This window comes from Ambystoma mexicanum, chromosome 6q (genome assembly GCF_040938575.1).
Source record: "Ambystoma mexicanum isolate Mex_15411 chromosome 6q, UKY_AmexF1_1, whole genome shotgun sequence".
NCBI lineage: Eukaryota > Metazoa > Chordata > Amphibia > Caudata > Ambystomatidae > Ambystoma > Ambystoma mexicanum.
Window position 1 is genome coordinate 863,311,775 of NC_090937.1, and position 22,762 is coordinate 863,334,536.

Genomic DNA, 22,762 nt, shown 5'->3' on the forward strand with positions numbered 1-22,762 from the left:
TCCGTCCTGACACACACACAATCGTGGGGCTCGCAGGCCCTTTTTACTGTATTATGACGCGCTACTTGCGTCACTTTAGAAAGTTAACAAAAAACCTATCGCCACTCTTAATTGGTTGCTCGAGTGGTAGGGTTAGTATAGCACACGTATAGAGAATAATATTAGTGGATGAAGGTTAGTCAGGTGATATATCTGGGTTATCCCTACAATTAGATACATGAGAATTGTTACATGAGGACTCCTAATGATTGGCTAATACTACTAGCGTCAGTGATAAGAGCCCCATGTTCTGATTGGTGCGCCCGTGAGCTTCCCAGCCTGGGACCACCGCTGTTCCCAGCTCTCGGTGTACCTGCAGTTTGCAACAATGTTTCGCTATGGGTACGTGCAGACAATGTGAGGATTTATTCATAGCTGGAAGGCTGACCGCTCCCACTGTCGCAAATGTCCATTGAGCCTTTCAAGTGTATCTGCCTGTGTCTCGTAACGAGGGATCCAGACGCCTCTTTTCTCCTGGGCTTGGCATCTCGTCAGGTTCGGCTTGGTTACGTGAGGTGGGACCGTGTTTGAGGCAGAATTCTGCACAATTAATATTGTTTTTCCACTGTGTGTTTGGTTTAATTTGCAGGTGTGACTTTAACGTTGGTGCGCGGAGTGCGAGGTTGCAACATCGTGCCCTTGATGATTTGCTCTTGGAATGTGGGTTTGCAACATTGCGACCTTGGCTGGTTGCTTCGCCGGGCTCATTCTGCAGGATCAGCAACCTGACTCTTGTTTTGTTAATGTCCACGGGAGCTCTTGCTTGCGGCCTACTTAGGCCTAGTGTATAAGTTTGTCCGTCTGGTGCAAAGGTGCTTTAGGTTACAGTACCATATAGTTTCATGACCAGTATCGTGTCTTCATTATATTTCTCATGGTGGCAACTGGTTTTAAGAGAAGCGTGAGCAAGCTTTGTAGATGAGTTCATGACGTGTCTTGCGTTTCTGCATTTTGAAAGCCTATGTAGAAAATAATAAAGATGCATGTCCGTGAGTATGCCTGTCGCCTACGTCATAGCACTGGGTATATTCTTCGTGTAGATTGGTGCGGGAGTGTCCAGTGTATATATTTGCACAGGTGTGCTTAACCGTTGGCTAGGTCGTCATGGCATCTCTAACGACGTGTAGATTTTAGTCTAGTTGGTCTGTGCCGCAGGTGTCGGCATGGCCAGTGCGGGCTGCTGGGCAGGCAGATGGACACATCCGTATGTTCCTGTACCAGGGTATCTGGTCGTCTGGTAAATGGACAAACTCTTCTCGTGGCGGGTGTCTGGGTCGTGACCCTTTAGGCCAAGCGCGAGAGGTGAAGGACGGGAGTCTGGTCTTCTATTCTCCCACTTCAGTCCCCCCTCTGGTCGACTTGTCGACCACAAACATATCCTTTTCGTTATCTCCTCTTACTCGCCATATCTTAGTTATTCCTCCTAGATGTCCATAGTGGTTTACATGATCTTCAAATGACCAATACATATATTCACAGGTTCCTCCAGGAGTACAGTATACCCATTTCCCTATGTAGCTCCTGGGGTTTCTTGGGTTCTCGATCTTCACCGATGGTGGGTCTAGATGGTTGGTGATAATTTGGTTGCGCAACTTCTCCCTCTCCTGTATTATCACACCTGTATGTTGGCCGTCATCTGCTGGCATCAAGGGGTGCATACCCACCATCTCAAGCAACTCGTCAGTGGTACGTGCCTTCTGGGCCTTCCAAAATCTTATTATGATCAGTGTAGCTCCGGCCAAAATAGTACAACCCACTATAATTTTCAGTCCATCTGACAGCCAGGATGGCATCCATGACCATAATAGTGAAAACCAGCTCTTATCCTTGTTTACACCGTTACTTTCATCCATCATTTTGGAGTGCATCTGGGCCAATTGCGAAACTGCTTCTGTCAGTGTACCATTGTCAGCATCGTTGGCAGGAATGAACGTGCAGCATGATTGTCCTATCTTTGCACAAACTCCTCCTTCCATGGCTGTTAGAAGGTCCAACACATATCTGTTCTGGAGTGCCACCATCCTTATAGCTCGCAGCTCCTCTTTTATTGCGTTGAATCCATTTACTGTAGAATTGATGGTCATCATTAGTTCCCATCTAGTTATCTGGAGCCATTTTGCGTTTGCGTAAGCCTGCAGTCCCGGATGTATTATTGAGGAGAAGAACATTGCTGCTCTGCTGAATAGTCTGTGTTCTGGCGGTATTGAAGTGAGTGCCGTTTCTGACCTTCCCCACAGGTAATTTCCTGTCAAAGGTTCTCCTTGTCTTTTTTTTCTATTTAGGACAGTGTCATTACCGTTGGTCCTGTTCCTTTGCTCCTCCTGAAGTGGTGCAGATCTCTTTTTTCTCTTGTCCACTTCATCCATTCTGGGAAAGTTCGCCACATTGACATGCTTCTTGGGTACCACTAGTGATGGTACATTGACGTGCACCATGGTGCACACACCATTCCATAGGGGAGGCAGTGTATGGTATGCCTTTTCTCCACAGGCCCAATAATGGTCCATTATTACTGCTGTTCCTGCTCCCCCCTCAGGTAACTCCATCACACTTGCACAGTTGGTGTTATATCCTACGTCCACCTCTCCTTTATGCTGGTAGCATACCTTGGGCGCAGTCAGCGGCAGTATTGTTATTGGGTCTTCATCCGTTTCTACCCACGTGAGCATAGGTACGTACTTGATCCACGTCGTCCAACATCTGTGGTTGTGTGCCTCGATAGTTGAGATAGTTTCTTTTGTTACCATGTTGCTGCCAATCACTCCTATCTCCCAGCTGTTGTCCAGGTACACCTTCCCGGTTATCGTCACCAGCGGCCTCTCCCAACATCCTTGTTTACCCGGAACTTCAGTGGCGTACCAATCACATGGTAGATACTGCAGTGTTACTTTCTTTGTTTCTCCTTTTGCAGGACCACTTGTTATGTATCTGAATGCTTCAGCATGTAAACTGCTCTTGTGGTAACTCAAATAAGTCTTGAGGAAGTTATTTTCATATGGGTATGAGTCTCGTGTTTTCCATGTCATATGCACCACTGTCCCTTGAAATCTTCCTTTCGTTTGGAACAGTGCCAAGTATATTATGCACTGTGCTGTCTTTTCATCTATTTCTGTGGCAACAAATGTTCGTGAAGCACTCATGGCATATGGTATTAATGAGCAAACGTAGCAGCTGTCCTCTGTTGTCTGCTTACCAATGCGGGTCATGTGTTGGTACCATATGTTGTTTGAGACGTGTGCTGAATCTTGTATATAATTATCAATACCTTTATTGTCTGAGTATGTGCTGCGTTTAACTCTATTTTGCTTGGGTGCAATGTTACTACTATCACCTGACGTAACACCTGTTGCAGCAGGGGGCGGGGGTGTATTAGGTTTGGGTGCAGCAATAAAATTAATAGCATAGCTGTACTGCCATACAGAGGCAGCCAAGAACCCGGTGATCATCAAAATCCCTATTATTTTTATAACATATGCTAATCTCACCGGCATTTTGCTCTTACCTTGCTGCAGTCCTGGCAGCGTATTCTTGCGACGTTAAAGTTGCCCGCCTGAAAATTCTCAAAATGCTTATTATTAAAGGTTAGTTGTTGGTTTTATTTAAGCTCTCCCTATCAAATAGTCATTCAGTGCCCAGGCGAAGAGTTGTTCCCACGCTACTCTAAGTGATCTATCTCTTAGGACCGGCAAGTATGGGCGGAGGTGGGGCATTGAATATTCTATGGCCAAGAGGAATGCTGTGTAGTAGACACGTACCCTTCTCCTTTTCAGGTACGTTGGCCTTTTTATTTCATATACAAATTGGTGTGACAATTCTTCTCGGTAGTTATCGTCTGGGAGTACCATCTACGCCTGGGCAGTGAACTTGTTAGTTATCTATTTTCTTAACAATACAATAATACGCAGTTCCTGTATGTGCGAGAGAAGAGAAAAAGAGAACATTCACGTGTTTACATGTGTACTTGTGCAGGCAATGTCCTTCAGTTTAGGTATTACTATATTTGGGGGTCAATGGGCAGGGGGTTTGGGCTCAGTTGGCGGAAGTATTTTTACTCTTTGAGCGTGTGACCATGGGGTGGGCAGTATGGGGATCACCCCTTTCTTCGTCAGTTATTGTCTCCGGGGAAGCTGGGTAGTTACAGGGTATGGGAACAATTGGGTCGTCGGCTGTGGTAGAACTTTCTTCCGCCGTTGGTGATGTTGTTGCTGTTCTCCCAATGGACCTGTCGGTGGCGCTGGGGCGGGTCTGCAGTTTGTAGATCTTTACATCATGTAGGTGGTTCCAGGCACGCTTGTCCTTTAGCTTTACTGCTCTTGTTGATACTTCCTCTACCAGATGGGGGCCAGTAAATCTTTTATCGTTCCATTTCCTGTTGAAATTGCGAAGTAGCACGTGGTCACCTTTAGCAAGTTTACACAGGTTTTCCTTTTCCAATTCTGTATTTGCGCCTTCTTGTTGATTGCTGGTAGACCCGCCCCGTGTGCGCTCGAGCTGTTGAGACACAAACACAACACTAGTAATCAAAGAAGACACATATTGGTACATTTCATCACCTAACACACTCGCTGCACTTTCGTGATCAGTGAATGCCCTTGACGTTGGCGTTAGGGGAAGGCGCATTTGGCGTCCGGTAACCACCTCGTGAGGGGTGAGGTGGTGGTCGGACCCTGGCCTATTCCTCAATTCAAATAGTGCTAATGGAAGGCAATACAACCAGCTTTTCTTTGTTGTTTGCTGTATTTTTGCAATTGCCTCTTTTAATAGGCCATTCAGGCGTTCACATATACCGTTAGCCTGTGGGTGGTATGCACATGCGAATTTGTGTTTTATGCTCAGCAAGGATGTGATATGCTGGAACATTTCGTTTGCGAAATGCGGGCCATTGTCTGACCTTAAACCCTCGCACACTCCCCACCTGGGGAAAACCTCCCTCACTAGGAATTTGGCTGCTCTAAATGCATCTGGGTGTGAACAGGGCCCTGCTTCAATCCACCTAGAGAATGGGCATACTACTACAATCATATACCTATTACCTTGACATATGTTGATCATATCAACATAGTCAATGTGAAGATGTCGAAAAGGTCCCTCGGGCCGGGGTATAGTACCTCTTATCCCCTTTAGGGTATGACCGGCCGTAAACTGTTCACATGTGAGACAATCGCTGATAAAATTCGACACATGGGAATTTAACTCGGGGCAGAACCAATCTTCTCTAATTCGTGCTGCAATTACTTCCTTGCCTGTGTGGGCTGGGTGATGTAATTGGCTCAGGGCGGTGTTCAAAAGTGCCAATGGTATTACAACTTTTCCAGTGCCACCCTGGCGCCATAGTGCGTCGGTTGGTGACATTGTACATCCTCTTTTTACCCATATTTCTTCTTCGGCCATTGGTGCTGCCGCTTGTAACTCCATAATCTGCGTGGCTGGGAGATGGGTGTACCCTTCTCTTATCAACATCTCCTTAGCCATTCCCCTCCCTCTCCCTCTCTGTGATTCTGGGGGGTTCCATATCTCACCAAAGTATGCAGCATATTTCGCATGTGCGTCTGCTGCTGCATTCCCTTTTGAGACGTGGTCTTCACCATTGGTGTGTGCGGTGCATTTTACTAGGGCTAATTCTTGGGGGTCATTTATTACTTCAATTAGTTCAGCCAGTAAGAGGGCATGTTGCACTGGAGTGCCATCAGCTCTCCTAAACCCTCTTCTTCTCCATTTTGATAGCCCTGAGTGGACAGTGGATGTAACATATGCACTGTCGGAGTATATGGTTACTCGTTTGTCAAAACTTTCCTTCAATGCCAATATTAGTGCAACCAGTTCCGCGGCTTGAGCGGAGTAATGCTGTGGTAATTGTACACATTTCATAGCCACACACACCGGCGCCTCCATCATTTTTACCACTGCTGCCCCAGTCTTCCGTATCCCATCTCCTTGATCAATAGTTGATGACCCATCAATAAACAAAAGCTCACCTCCCTCTAGTGCGTTTTCTTCAACTTTTCTAGTACATGAGTACATTTCAGTTATTTGGGTACAGTCATGGGCATAATCTCCCTCCTCAATTACTTCTGCTAGGAACCTTGCAGGGTTAACCGTGCTACATCTAACAATTGCTAGTTCAGATCTAGACAAAATGATCTCATAACCTGATGCCCTCTGCGTGGTTAGGGTGGACTTAGGTTTATTCAATATTGCAAATAGTGCATGTTCCACAAACAGTGTAGTTGGACACCCCATGGTTATTGCTGATGCTTTTTCCACTGCAAAAGCAGCTGCGGCGAGACCTTGTTCACAAGGGAAGTGACCTAACATCACAGGGTCTAAGTGACCGCTGTAAAATGCTACTGGTTTATAGCCCATGCTTGTTTTTTGGGCCAATACTGCTTTCATCACTGCTGAGTCGCAATGTGAGAATATAAAAAATCGTCGCTCATAGTCTGGGGATGCCAGTACTGGAGCAGTTGATATTGCATCTTTCAATTCATCAAAGGCCTCTCTCATTTCCATAGTCCACCCCAACTTTTTCTCCCCTTTATTAACTTCCCTCAAACCCTCAAGCAGGGGTCCTATGTATGGACTGTAATCAAATACCCATGCTCTACAGTAGTTGCACAGCCCCAGAAATTGCTGCAGTTCCCTCACAGTCTGTGGCATGGGAGTGCTTGAAATGGCCTGTGCTCTTTGTGGTGCAATCTTTCTTCCATGTTGGGATATCAGTTGGCCAATGTAAAGTACCTGTTCTTGACAGTATTGTATCTTTTCCATGTCTACCTTGTACCCCTTTTCAGCCAATATTGTCAACATCTTTAAGGAGTCCTCTCTGCATTTACTTTCGTTTGTACTGCAAATTATTATGTCATCCACATACTGTAACACTGTGCTTTCCACTTCAACGTTACCCAAATCCATCTGTATTACTCTATTGAAAATTGAGGGTGATTCGCAATACCCCTGTGGCAGTCTGGTATGTTTCCACTTTGTATTTCGGTAAGTGAAGCTTGTCAAATCTTGTGAGTCTGGGTGTAATGGTATTGAGAAAAAAGCATTTTTAAGGTCGATCACTGTAAATCGTGATGCTTCCGCTGGAATGCCACACAATATTGTGGCCGGGTTTGCTGTTACTGGATATTCTGCTTCTACTATGTTGTTCAAGGGCCTGAGGTCCTGTATGAAGCGCCAAGACCCCCCTTTAGCCTTGCGCACTGGGTACACAGCCGTGTTACACGGTGATTCTGAGGGGACCAATATGCCATTGTTTATAAGGGCCGTTATGGTTTCATATATTCCCTCATCTGCCTCTTTTGACAGTGGGTACTGTTTCACCCTGGGTAGTATGGCACCTTTTTTCAATTTTATCCTTACTCCCCCTATGCTTTTTATGCATCCTACGTCATAAGGGCTAATAGTCCACAATGATTTGGGAACCTTTGACATATCCTCCTTAAAGAAGGTTACTGGGGTGCATGCTGGTGCCTCAAGTGCCATCGCAATTTTCTGTGCTACTTGTTTGTGAGCCACTCTTAGCCATATTTCTACACTCATCATGAACACCATTTCACCTTCCCCCTTTTCTTCTGAGAACAGCTCCTCATCTGACACCTGGGTCAGCCTACATCCTTCTGCTAGTGCTATCACTGCCCTCCATGCTCTTCCTTCTTTATCTTGGGCGTGCACAGCAATATAATCAGCTGTTGCAATAATGCTCTCAATGTCCATTACAACCACCTTTCCTTCTGGTTCATTAACAGGTGTTTCTGGTTGGAACAGATAAGCTGCTGGCCTTCTCCATATTTTCCCTTCTATCCCTGGCATCCATGCAAATGCCATGTCTGTTCCATACTGGAATAGCTCGCCATCTACTGGCTCCGCCCTAATCGCTGTCTGTCCACAGTATGCTTGCATAATCTGTCGTGCTGCGAGCATGTTTGGAGTAGAGCAAATTATGCCGTCCTCCGTAAAGGAGATCGTCATATTCAATCTGTTCATCATGTCCCTCCCCAATATATTTACTGGTGAGGCACTATAATATAAAAGTGGAACTGACAGATCATAATCTCCAATAGATAAGGGAACATTATCAGTAAAGGGAACCAACCCTTTAGCCCCAGAAAATCCTTGGGTGTTCATGGCTTCGCCTGACATCTTAAATGTACCTTCCCTTATGCAAGACTGGGTTGCCCCGGTGTCAACAAGGAATGATATTTTTTTGTCACCTATCGTTACCTCTATGCGTGGCTCCTCCGCACTATTAGGTGTTACTGACAGGATGGGACACACCAAGGCCGTCTGTGGGCTGTCCTATTGAGGGTACAATGATTGGCCATTCCCTGTGTAAGGGTTGTGTCCCAAGACCGTCACCCTTCCCAATTGTGTTTGTTGCGTTTGGGGTTGTTGTGTTATCGCTACTTGTTGTTGTGGCAGTGAATATGTCTGTGGCTGTTGTTGTGTTATTTGTTGTTGTGGTTCATTTCCTTGTTGCAACGTCTGCTGTTGTTGTATGCCCTGCTGTTCTTGTGAGGTCCTAGGTTGTACCTGTTCATTCCATGCTGGTGTTCCTGGCCTGACCCTACACGTGCGTGACATGTGTCCTAATAATCCACAACTCCAACACACGGGTGGTTCCCTGCTTTGCCATGGGAAGCTCCCTGTGTTGTCCTGGTATACTGGTTGCCCTGTGGGGTAGGAATTTCTAAGTCCTCCCACCTGCTGTTGGGTGTTATATCTGTATCCTCTCCCTCTCATAAATCCTCCTCTCCCTCTGTTATAATTATAATACCCAGCTCCTTGCATTGGGTACCCTCCTCCCATGTTTGGTGCGTGTAATTGCAGTGGCGGCACTTGTTGTGTTATAGTTTGTGAAGGTGCTATTTGAGTGGGATCTTGAGCAGCCACTACTTGTGTGGGGCTTTGGGTCATTGGTGTGGGCGTAGTTATTAGTGCCCCTTCCATTGTGTATTTAGTAAGTTTTTTCTGTACTAGTTTAGCCTCTTCTGTTTTCCTGTCCTCTTCCTTTTGTTTCATTTTTCCTTGCCATGTCCTGCAGTGATGTACTATAGTCAGTTGTATTTCTGGCCATGGTTTTGCTTCCATTCCTACTACTTTCTTTAGTTGTTTCTGAACTCCTTCTGGGAGCCCTTGTACTAGTATATGATAAAATATTGCTGGTGTTTTATCCCATTGTTCTCTAGTTTCCATGCGCCACTTCTCTTGGATATCCTGGATATAATCAACAGGATCCTCATTCTCACGCATCTTACGGGAGGTAATTGCTCCTATGTCTGATGTGTCTGGGTACTGTACTCTTAATTCCTGCCATAGTGCATGCCTGCAGTTTGCAAATGGTGCCCCATCATGCGATGTGTTTGTTATTGTTACCCCATGGAATCCCGCTCTCTTCCAAATGTCATCCGCTCTATCCCCTAATATTGATATTAACAGGCCCTTTACATCTCCTACTGCTAGTTTCTGCCCTGCGGTGTGTTTTTCCATTTCATATATCCACCTACCCGCACCTCCACTTAATGATGGAAGCCTACATTTTATATTTTCTTTATCCGTATGCTTCCAAGGGACATACTGTGGTCTAACCCCTCCTCTCTCCAACAGTGGCATTAAGTTGTGTCTTGTGTCACCCTTTACGTTCCATAATATCGAGTCCTCACACCCCTCCTCTTCTTCCGTTTCTTTTACTTCTTCAATTTCGTCCTTATTACCCCTGCCCTTAACTCCTTCTTCTCCATCCTTTCCCCTCCTTTCGTCATTTCCTGTATTTAATGTGGGCGTGTTTATTCGTCTGTCCTGCCTGCGACTAGGGAGGTCTCTAAGCCGACATGCATAGGGTGTCAGTTCGTCTATGAAGGGCGCGAGCTTTATTCTGCGCAGCGAGCGTGAGGTGGTTGAGCATGTAGGGTGCGATGGGGGAGGGCGTGATGGGGATGGGGATGGTGGGGTTTCATGGGTTTGTCTTTCCTCTAGTCTTTGCTCTCCCTCCTCACTTCTCTCCAGCTCCTCCTTTCTCGTACTGATCCATGGCGAGTCTATGTTGGTTCGAGTGAGGTATAGCTTATCTAAGCTTTCCCTTTCACTTTTTCTTCCTTCCCTCTCCACTCCTTCTTCCTCCTCACTACAAAAATCATTCATAAATGGCAACCCCCACTCTGTCTTTTTCCCTTTTATTGTTACTGTTTGTAAGTCTATTAGGTCTATTTCTCCTTTTTCTCCGTTACCAACTGCTCCCCCTAGTGCTGATGTAGTCGCTACTTCTCTGCTTCTGTATGCATCCCCCCATCTTTCACTCTCCCTACTCCTCTCTTCTCTTCCTCCTTCACTTCTCTCCTCCATCTCCCTACTATTTTCTTCCCTTTTCCTTTTCAATTCCTCCATCACTTCATTGCTCATCTGTTCCAATATTCTTTCATCCTCTTTCTTCCTCTCCCATTTCACCCTTTCTCTTTCTACTATACTCTCTATTACCTTCCCCTCTTCATATTTTTTAGCTGTCTCTGATAGTAACCTCCTCTTCCATATTGCCATTTCCTTTTCTTTTTCTTCTTCTTCCCTCTTCTTCTCTCTCAGCACTACTCTTGATACCCTGTCCGCTGCTGCTTTTACCCTTTCAGCTTCTCTCCTTTGCTCCTCATTTCGTTCCCTTAATTTTTCCAATTCGTTCTTACCTTCTTTCCTTTTCCTCGCTCTCTCTCTTTCCTCCCTCTCGAGCTGTTTGATCAATTCATTCTGCTCATCCCTTAGCTTTGCTAATCTTTCCTCCAAAATCTCTTCCTTTTGCCGTAATAACTCCTCCCCCCTCATTTCACTCTCTCTGGCACTATCCTCGTCTGTTCTCTTTACTACCTCCCTCTCTTCTCCAGTTAGTGAACCTCGTAATTTTAATAATATCTGTGCAGCTACCCACTCATCATTTCCTATCTCTACAGTCTGCTCTTCTCCAATCCTCCCTTCCCCCACTGGCATCTTCCTATGAGCCACATATGGTGGAGGGCTGTACGCCGGGTTCGAGTATCCTTCAGCCGCCCTTAACTGTCCTCCTTCTATTTCTCCTAATTCTCTTAAAGGGTACAACCCCCCTCCCTCTGTTTTCACTCCCGGGGTTATGGGTATCTCGTTGCTTGGTTCCTTTTTTATGTCATCTGATGTATCAACCTTTTCTCCTCCCTCTCTTCCGTTCCCCGTGTTCTTTGTGCTTTCACTCCCATTTTTCCCATCCTCTCCTTCCTTCTTAATCTCTTTTTCTTCCGGTGTTTCCCCCATAGTGAACATTCCATTTGGTCCTGGTCGGGACCCCTGGAACATCCTCCATAAGTTAAACACCTCCACATGGTTTGCCAACTTCTTCCCCTTGTATGTATTGTGCAGATGGTTTAGCAGTGAATGTTGGGCATATGGATCGAAGCTACCATTAGGCGGCCATGGTGTTAACATTTTGTTATCCGTCCCCTGGGTCCATTCTATGCTGTACTTAATTAGTTTCTCCCTATGGGGTGGCAGTGTGGTGCATATGTGTTGTAGTGGGGTAGTGAGGGTGTTCCCCCACCCTCCCGACCCTGTCCCGTATGACATAGTAGCGCTCCACTTGTTACCCTTCTCCTATCTGGTAGCAGTTTATCTCACTAGCAGTTTACAATATACAACCTTATATTGTTTACCTGGCCCCGTAAGTTTGGGGACTTACGACAATCCTTTGACAAAATTAAAAAAATTAAAAAAAATAAAAAAAATATATGGGGTTTTACATTTGTATGTTTCCTTCTATCTTTCTTTCTTCATACAACACCCTTACGGCCCCCTGCGGCCGAAGCGCACGCAGCCCCCTGCGGCTGCGTACCCCTTATGACGCTCTTATACAGTCGTCCTGTTTCCACGTTCTCCTCCCCCTTTTACACTCGCCGTAGCCGGCGTTCTCCGTGCGCAGCCACGCCCCTCCCCCTTTCTCCCTTCCCCGATCAACTCGTTTACCGTTTATCTCCGTGTCCGCTCCCTTACCATATATCTCTTTCCTACCACTCTCAAAACCAATGTGCCTTGTGCTCGTGATATCATATGAAAGCCCTACTGGTGACGTCACCGATCTCTTCGAGCTACTGGTAAGTTCTTCATGTGTTCTTTAAGTTCAAAAATACACTTGCAATCTACCCCCGCTAACCCTACAGCTGTCTTCCTGTCACTCCTGGAACAAGGTAATCAAATCAATAATATAATTGGACTGCGCACGCTGCGTCGCCTCACGTGTGATACGCCCCTCAACAGGAGGGCTTAACCAGCCAATTATCTTCCGTATTGGGCAACTAGCTAGCTACCGCCTAGAGGGAAACGTCATCTACCTATCGAGTTTCTTGCTCGAACAATAGGGATCCTCATCTACTCATTGATCAATAAATGCCAAATCGTAGGAAACCACACACACACCCACCCTTACACGTTGTCGCGACCTAGGCCAATCAGTGTCTACGAGCGGCCGCACGTGATGTTTTCGTGCTCCGCCCCCCTCTTTCGCGTGACGTAGCCGACTGCTCTCGCACTCGTTTTACTACCATTCATTCCATTGCCAACACTAAGTTGTCAAACCGTCGCCGCGCACCTGTACAACACCTCCCTCTTCCCTTATTTACTTCCTCCCCCCTCCCTCACAATTTCGCATTGCTTGTTGTGCGTGTCATGCTCACCAAGTTCTCTTGATGCGGGGCCGCTCGACTGCGTGCACCCCTCCAAGCGGCTCGCCACCTCCCCTCGTCTGGACCACGTCTGGACACTCGCCGACCGCGGGCGGGATACTTCTCAACCGGCTCCCGAGGGCCAATATCCGGATTGCGCTGTCCGGTCTTCTCGCAGCTCCGCGATGGTCCTGTAGTCCTCAGAAGGGGCAACGGCAGAGGGGGCCGCGCCGCCGGGCCTCCTCGCAACGGGAGTGCCTGGAAAAAGTAAAAATAAAAAGGTGGATCTTAAACAGATCTCAGCAGTGCCTCCAACTTGTCGGGGGGGAAATTCTGCCGGGGTCGGCCGGGCCGTCCGCAGACCTCCGGGCAGGGAGGCCCCAACTCCTCCCGTATATCCCAGATGAGATAGAGTATGAGACACACGCAAGAAGCAAGGTGACTCTGCTGTTTATTAGACAAAAACGGCAGGGATGGGTCAAGGAGCGTACGCGTCCGTCCTGACACACACACAATCGTGGGGCTCGCAGGCCCTTTTTACTGTATTATGACGCGCTACTTGCGTCACTTTAGAAAGTTAACAAAAAACCTATCGCCACTCTTAATTGGTTGCTCGAGTGGTAGGGTTAGTATAGCACACGTATAGAGAATAATATTAGTGGATGAAGGTTAGTCAGGTGATATATCTGGGTTGTCCCTACAATTAGATACATGAGAATTGTTACATGAGGACTCCTAATGATTGGCTAATACTACTAGCTTCAGTGATAAGAGCCCCATGTTCTGATTGGTGCGCCCGTGAGCTTCCCAGCCTGGGACCACCGCTGTTCCCAGCTCTCGGTGTACCTGCAGTTTGCAACAATGTTTCGCTATGGGTACGTGCAGACAATGTGAGGATTTATTCATAGATGGAAGGCTGACCGCTCCCACTGTCGCAAATGTCCATTGAGCCTTTCAAGTGTATCTGCCTGTGTCTCGTAACGAGGGATCTAGACGCCTCTTTTCTCCTGGGCTTGGCATCTCGTCAGGTTCGGCTTGGTCACGTGAGGTGGGACCGTGTTTGAGGCAGAATTCTGCACAATTAATATTGTTTTTCCACTGTGTGTTTGGTTTAATTTGCAGGTGTGACTTTAACGTTGGTGCGCGGAGTGCGAGGTTGCAACATCGTGCCCTTGATGATTTGCTCTTGGAATGTGGGTTTGCAACATTGCGACCTTGGCTGGTTGCTTCGCCGGGCTCATTCTGCAGGATCAGCAACTTGACTCTTGTTTTGTTAATGTCCACGGGAGCTCTTGCTTGCGGCCTACTTAGGCCTAGTGTATAAGTGGGTCCGTCTGCTGCAAAGGTGCTTTAGGTTACAGTACCATATAGTTTCATGACCAGTATCGTGTCTTCATTATATTTCTCATGGTGGCAACTGGTTTTAAGAGAAGCGTGAGCAAGCTTTGTAGATGAGTTCATGACGCGTCTTGCGTTTCTGCATTTTGAAAGCCTATGTAGAAAATAATAAAGATGCATGTCCGTGAGTATGCCTGTCGCCTACGTCATAGCACTGGGTATATTCTTCCTGTAGATTGGTGCGGGAGTGTCCAGTGTATATATTTGCACAGGTGTGCTTAACCGTTGGCTAGGTCGTCATGGCATCTCTAACGACGTGTAGATTTTAGTCTAGTTGGTCTGTGCCGCAGGTGTCGGCATGGCCAGTGCGGGCTGCTGGGCAGGCAGATGGACACATCCGTATGTTCCTGTACCAGGGTATCTGGTCGTCTGGTAAATGGACAAACTCTTCTCGTGGCGGGTGTCTGGGTCGTGACCCTTTAGGCCAAGCGCGAGAGGTGAAGGACGGGAGTCTGGTCTTCCATTCTCCCACTTCATAGTGTTTATGGAATAAGGCAACAATTGGACTACTGTGCTGGAATGGTGAAATTTACTATAAACTCACAGGAAGATCCACAAGAATTTTTAATGTACTTACTACAAGTACTGGAAAACAAAAACATACATATAAAGGAAATCTTCCAGATTTCATACATGTGGAAACATACATGCACTCTGTGCAACAATGTGACACAAGAAGAAATTCCCAATGAACGCTTCATAGATATATCAATACCAAATTGTGAATCCATTCCATTTCAGCAACTTGTACAAAATGCAAACCATGGTAGATTATGCTCTACCTGCAATTCAGATAATCGCTCCACGTTAGTAATACAAACACATAGTAAATACGTAATACTAATGCTTCTACATTACAATGCAGATGGTACCAAAAACAACTGCAAGCTGACTGGATTCACACATAGTCAAATATCACTTGGTAAGAAAACCTTCACAACAATAGGTATAATCTACCACGCAGGAGCCACAACCAATTCAGGGCACTACACGGCATATATAAAAAAGAAATGTGGATGGTTTGAATGTAATGATAGTAGCATTACTCTAAAGCAGAGATTACCAGCAAATCTTACAAACGCTTATTTGATGTTCTTAAAACCAAAATTTGATAAATAAACTGTATTTAAACCTTTAAGTAAATTTGTGTTAAAAAAATATAAACTGTTAGAATACTCCAAAAGCTATCTAACTGCTCAAAGATTCTACAACAACTAATCAGATAAATGAATACCACTAAATTAGACCAAAAAATACACAGTTAGAATACGCCAATTGGTATCTAACTGTCCCAAAATTATAAATTTGTGTTAAAATAATATAAACTGTTAGAATACTCCAAAAGCTATCTAACAGCTCAAGGATTCTACAACAACTAATCAGATAAATTAATTGCACTAAATTAGGCCAAAAAATACACAGTTAGAATACGCCAATTGGTATCTAACTGTCCCAAAATTTAACAATATCCAAATAGATAAATCAAAACCACTAAAATATATTAAAAAAATAGACAGTTAGAATACGCCAATTGGTATCTAACTGCTCCAAAATTTTATAATATCAAAGCAAATGAAGAATCTGTTACTGCTCCAAAAAAAATACAACAAAGCAAAGTATAAAGCATTAGCCAGAAACAACAAGTGAACACTGAAAACAAACACACAAATAAACTGTAGCATAACAGAAAAAGGTTTTTTTTTTTTAATCCAACATGGATTTTTTTTTCTCCCACAAACCCAATGATTTTAGCAAGAAATACAGAAACTGAGCAAATTGCACAGTACTCTGATTTGTACTCTACTAAATATGAGGGTCGAAAAAAAATAAAAGTATATTGCTTATACAATGTAATAAGTCATTACAAAATACTAATACTAACATGCTATTTTCTTTTATCACAGAAATGAAGAAGAAAAACATGGACTCCCATTACTAGACCAAACAGTAAGTATACAATAATAAGGACAACCATAGCAGCATATCACATCCATAGTATTTAATACCTTTGTTCCTTATACATTTGTTTTTCACCCAAAGTTATAAGCAAATATGAATGTGATATGCTGCGGTGGTTGTTGCCAGGGCATACAGTCTTGGGTGCATGCCCAAATGGCCATGCACCCAAGACTCTATGCCCTGGCAACAACCACCGCAGCATATCACATCCATAGAGTCAAACATTTCAACTATGATCTATGGGAAACTTTTAATGTCCGCGAACAATGTGAGTGTTCTTTGAACACTTTGAACTTGCCAGCGAACAATACGGACACCGTTTTCAGGACACCCCCTACAAACATTTCAGAACAACGTGATAGTTCTTAGAACACTTTCAACTTAACAACGAACAATATGCACAGCGTCCTAAGGAGACCCCCTACGAACATTCCAGGACACCGGGAGTGTTCTCAAAAACGTCTTCAGAACACCCCCATTTTGTTTATTTGCGAACATTTCAGGACACCGTGGGTGTTCTTAGAACACATTCAACTTGACAGAGAACAATACGGACAGCGTCCTCAGGACACCCCCTACGAACACTCCACGGACACCGCGAGTGTTCTTAGAAGCGTCTTCAGAACACCACCATCTTGTTTATTTGCGAACATTTCAGGACACCGCGAGTGTTCTTAGGACACATTCAACTTGACAGAGAACAATACGGACAGCGTCCTCAGGACACCCCCTACAAACACTCCCCAGACACCGCGAGTGTTCTTAGAAGCGTCTTCAGAACACCCCCATTTTGTTTATTTGCAAACATTTCAGGACACCGCGGGTGTTCTTAGAACACATTCAACTTGACAGAGAACAATACGGACAGCGTCCTCAGGACACCCGAAAGTTTGTAGGGGGTGTCCTGAGGACGCTGTCCGTATTGCTCTCTGTTCAAGTTGAATGTGTGAGCTGTGCTACTAAAAAACTATGAAATTCAGTGAAAAAACTTTGTTAAAGGGACGTTATGGTTAAGTTGCGCTACTAAAAACCTATGAAATTCAGTGAAAAAAACTTTGTTAAAGGGACGTTATGGTTAAGTTGCGCTACTAAAAACCTATGAAATTCAGTGAAAAAACTTTGTAAAAGGGACGTTATGGTTCCAAGTAAAACCGAAAAACCCTTGAAATTCGCCAGTTATGGTAAGCTAAGCAACCATAACTCGCGCCACCACCGTGCACTGCTAAGACTAACACCCAGGACATCAAAGATGACATCACAAATGCCATTGATGACATCACTGATGACATCACATGTGTATGTACTTCTCATGAAATATGTGTAGAAGGGATTCTTATTATGTTGCGAAAAAAGTGTCAAGAATCATTGCAAGAAATATACCCTAATAAGTGCATTGAACGATGCATTGATATAAATAGCATCCTATTATGGGGTTCTATCTAGTATACTAAGCTACTCATACAGAAACATAACATTGTGTGCAGCGTACAAGATGAAGGTATGATATTTGTAATGTTAATATGTTGAATAATGAAATGATAATTGTTTTCTTAATAGATTTTTGTGTACTGTGAAATATGTAATAAGTAGCTAATAAAACCCATGTATTACATAATTGCATTACTATAGACAAAACACAAAGACACAAGAACACATACCAATATGGGTATATACAAGAAAAGTGAAGTTAGCAAAAAAGCACAAGTAGTAGCAGAAACAATTCATAACTTAACTGATTAGTTTCATGCAATAAATGATTGCTCTGTTTCAAAGCTGCTATTTACCCTATGTATATGTATCACTTGATGTGATTGGACCCTAAGGAAAGTAGTGTGAGTACAATGTATACAAATATGACCATATACATGGAAAGTACAGCCATAAAAAAAAACAGAACTATCAGAAAGTGCTCATAAGTCTAGTGATTATCTTTATTCACACAAAGGATTGCTGTCTTTCAAGCTTGTGTTTTCCCATATGTATATGTTTCATATGATGTGACTGTACTCTAAGGGAATTACTGTAAGAACCTACTAGAAGGATATGTCTACAAATAAAATAAAATTCTTAGTTTCTGACTGTTACTGAAGAAAACCATGTGGCCCAGATATGTCAGCAAAAGAAAAAATAGTGAGCCAGACATGTGATGTCATCAGTGATGTCATCAATGACATTTTTGATGTCATCTTTGATGTCCTGGGTGTTAGTCTTAGCAGTGCACGGTGGTGGCGCGAGTTATGGTTGCTTAGCTTACCATAACTGGCGAATTTCAAGGGTTTTTCGGTTTTACTTGGAACCATAACGTCCCTTTAACAAAGTTTTTTCACTGAATTTCATAGGTTTTTAGTAGCGCAACTTAACCATAATGTCCCTTTAACAAAGTTTTTTTCACTGAATATATATATATATATATATCTGTATCATTATCCTGAGATACTAGCGGTATCTTGATTGAATATAAGGCAAGTGAGTGACATCAAAATCTGTCACTAAGGGCTTATACGAAAAACAGTGATGCGGGCAAAAATGACTTTGCTGTGCATTTTACCTAATTTCCCTACCAATAACCATAGGGCAAAATGCATATAATTTTGGACAAGACACAAGCTTACACACACAATGTTCTAATGTGTGAGGACACTGCATGCCGCAATTGGCAAAATACATGCTCACACTGGATGTCTGCCCAAACCCTGCCCAAACCCTTTTGATGTACAATTTACTGTGTCTGTCCCCCTCAGAATCAAACACGTAACTTGCATAATACACTAATGGCCAGATTCATGGAATTCCTAGCGCTGTAAAGCAACTTTGCACTGCCAACAAACACCCTGATTCACAGAGCGGTGCAAAGTGTATTTTTGCAGTGCAAAGTGACTTAAATTCACTTTGCACCGTGATAAAATTTCCATGAATCATGGCCAATGTACATTGAGTAAGGCGTTACCAGGATGTGTGCAGTATATATTTTACTCATGTTCAATTGCACATTGATTTCTTTGTGTTATTGAACAGTTTGTAAGATTGCACCTATTAAGGTCATTCATTTAAAAAACGGATGTCTCTCGTTTACAGGCAATATTGCAGGTAAACTACGTTTTCATAACTATTTACAGGAAGGCATTCTTATATTAGGAGATGTGATTGATGACAACACTTCATGTTAAAAAGGAAACGTTCTTACTACTTCTTTCCGGTCGCGTTAATCCTCTGTTTTTCTTGTTATGGCTTCCATTTTCATGAAGGGCCTTAAACCATTCCCTCAGCCTGTTTGCAACTTCCCTGAATTGGAGGTCAGTACATACTGGGAAAAGTGAAAGAAAACATTTCGTAAATACCATCATGTGTGCATGTACATGTACATATTGTATAGTAACATAAAACTGAACAATGACAGAACGTTTCCTCCATTAGAAGGCACAATACCCCGTTATTATTCGGACGCAATTAACGCTGAGACTGCATTCTCACTCTTAGGGATTTGTGAGCAGAAGGCACACAAAAGAACCCAGGAAACCTGCTTTACAGTTGCCTCCTCACACAATATATAGTTCTGCCTTCTATGGTTTGGGTGGGGGGGCGGTGTGCTGCCTGAGGCGATTTTACAGATCACATTACAACAATTGTAAAGCAAATAATAAAGTAGAATATTATTAATATAGAGCCTTTATGTAAGTGCTTACAATGGGGTGGTCGATTCTTTCTTCATGAATCGTCCAGCCCACACAAGTATCCTATACTTATATGATCAATAAAATACTTGTGATATATATTTTAACTGTCAACTGGTGCATACATTGTTAATAAAATGAATAAAAATAACAAAAAACGGTGTCAGATTCAGTGCACCACCTGCAAAGAGCAATACATGTTATTGGATAACATTGATTAACATCAAAATGCATGGTTAGAGTGTTGCCATCAAATAATTTGATTTTTATTACCCAAGAATCAAAGATGGTTGATTGCCTTTCTAATGCAAATACGTGTTCATTTTTTTTCAGCTTCTGTATTATATCACTGTTGTCCTCTTAGTTATTGGATTTTTTAAAACATTTCATCAAAAAAGAACATAATAGTGATGCATATAATATGCACAATCGACAAGTTGGAATTAGCTGCAGACATTTTGAATAGAACGTGGTCTGGAGGGTTACCCAGAGCAACACCAGAGGTTAAGATTCATTCTAAACCTTCCAGCCATTACTCCTTTTAGTTTTCTATAGTCACGCCGAGTGGGACGGGTATACCCAGACAATGGTCCCGTGCCTGCTGGGCCTAGAGACCCAAGCTACTCCTCACTGATGAGGCCCAACAAGGCTGAAACATGTCTGGGGATGCATGTGGTTACGTGCTCAAGAAATATGAACAAGCAGTGCAGGCTACTCTGCCCCTTTTGGGTTGGGGCCAAGCCTGATTTGCATATGGTCTTAACTCATTTGTAATTTCTTGGCAACCAAAGAATAATGGTCTGGAGGGTTGCCCAGAGCAGTGCCAGAGGTTCAGATTAATTCTACATCTTCCAGCCATCACCCCTTTTGTTTTGACATTTGGAAGAGAGCCTTGCCTTCAGATACTGTCAAATAAAATCAGAATCCCAAAATGAATATTTCAAAAATTATACTGCAAATATTGCAAGCAATCTCCTGGAGTACAGCTGCTGTATCTGGGAAATGAACTGAAAGTGAATACAGGTCAAGGTATCAGAGCGAATGGGCAATCTATGACATGGGGATCAAAGGAACTGAAGAGCCAATGGCCGATGAACCAGGGATGCAGGAATCAATCCTATTAATGAGACTGGACCCTGGAATATGGGAACCTGGAATCATCTGAGCATTTCTGAAAGAACAGATCAGTGGAACAGTTAGTGGACATGTGACCATGGACAGCGGGACAGAAAGAAGGGCACCTGGGTGTTTTAAGCACGGGCACAGTAAGTGGATCAATGCCAAGATCCCAGCAACAGAACAACAAGGTTACGGAACCTGCTACCTGTTCTCCAGATTATCTACATGAAGAGAGCTTTCTGTGCATTCAGGTTTGCCATAGTATAACATCACATAAGTGCATCTAGCTCTGCATGCCTGACTACCTCAACAAAAATGTAAGCCTCTGTGAAAATATAACACATAACACCAAAACTAAAATCTCTACACTGGTTACAAGTCAATAAAAAATCTATTTCAAAATCCTATGCATTGTTCACAGCTCAATTAACAGCCAAGGAGCAGAATTAGTGCAATGAAACATCTATATCTACAGACCAGAAAGAGCCCTGGGATCTATCAATAATATACATAGTGAAACTCAAACTTTATTCTAAAAAAAATAATACATTATGGTGGATCTGCATTTTTAAACATCCCAGTAGATGGACTCAAATACCTACAAACTCACAATAAATACCACTCAGAAGCTTATCCACACACAGTGACTGATGCAAATGAATTGAAACTACTGTGCACTCCCTCTCTTCACACTAACAAACCCAACCCTGACCTTATTTTCAGATATGCCAGAACAACTGGAGATCATGCAAATTAAAGTGGTGTGCGGGTTAAATACTTAAAACATAACATAACTCCCAGCTTACTTTCCATACTGAATCTATTGGGATATATTGGTTGTATCTATGGCCATGAGTCTGGTTTTAGATCAGCCACGGAAACTGCTCTCCTGAACACCCGTGAAGACCTGCTCTCTAATCTTGACTTTAGTCTTCCTTCTGTCCTCATCCTCCTTGACCTTTCTTCTGCTTTCGTCACGGTTAATCATGCCATCCTGCTCAATTGTCTCCATGACAACCTGGGCATCACGGATCAGTCCGTAACTTGGTTGACCGCCTTCCTCTCCAATCAACCCTGCCAGGTCCACCTGGGGTCCTTTCTCTTCACCACCTCTCTCTCCACATATGGTGTACCACAGGGCTCTAACCTCTCACCCTTGCTCTTCAACCTTTACTTGGCATTTCTGCCCCACCTCATCTCTACATTCCCTCCTAACTTTCAGTGTTATGTGGATGACACTCAGCTCTCCATCAGGCTCTCCTTTGCCTCCTCTCCTCTCTTGCTAATTTCTGACTGTCTATCCGTGATTCAGAAATAGTGTGCCTCCAACGATTTCTGCCTTAATGCCAGTAAGACAGAAATCCTTCTCATTGGGACCCCTACCCCTGCTTTCCCTCATTCACTCTGGCCACCTTCCATGAGCCCTCTACCTGCACCTTCCTGCGAGTCATATTCAACTCCACCCTCTCCTTCTCTCCTCACATCACAGATCTAATCAGAGGTATTCTTCCTTGTCTTGCTTTCCCCCAGAAGCTCACTGTCACCAGAGTCCTGGTTCCCTCTAGGCTGTACTATTGCAACAGCCTCTTTCTAAATCTTCCTGCCTCTACTCTTCGCCCTCTGCAATTTATCCACACAGTACTGCGAGCCTTGTCCTTGGCTTCAAGCCCAGGGATCATATCTCTCCAGCCCTGAAATCTCTCCACTGGCTCCCAGTGGCTACACAGATCAAGTTCAAGACCCTCTGCATTGTCCACAAGGCTTTAAGGGACTGGGGACCACACTACATCCAACTCTCTCTTCCTAATAATGTTCCTTCTCGAACCCTCCACTCATCCATCTCCAACTCTCTGAGGGTCAGAAACTTCTCCAGGCAGAGAGTGGGGGGCGATCTCTCTCCTCGGC

General features: G+C 44.0%; 1 protein-coding gene across 1 annotated transcript in view; it reads right to left on the bottom strand.

Moving 5' to 3' along the window:
• Positions 1-22,762, bottom strand: part of SPOCK3 (SPARC (osteonectin), cwcv and kazal like domains proteoglycan 3) — a 1,387,609-nt gene that overhangs the window by 178,317 nt on the left and 1,186,530 nt on the right. Inside the window, exon 6 of the mRNA XM_069631385.1 lies at positions 19,252-19,371. Within this exon, the coding sequence (XP_069487486.1) occupies positions 19,252-19,371 (120 nt within the window). The remainder of the gene's footprint in view (positions 1-19,251; positions 19,372-22,762) is intronic.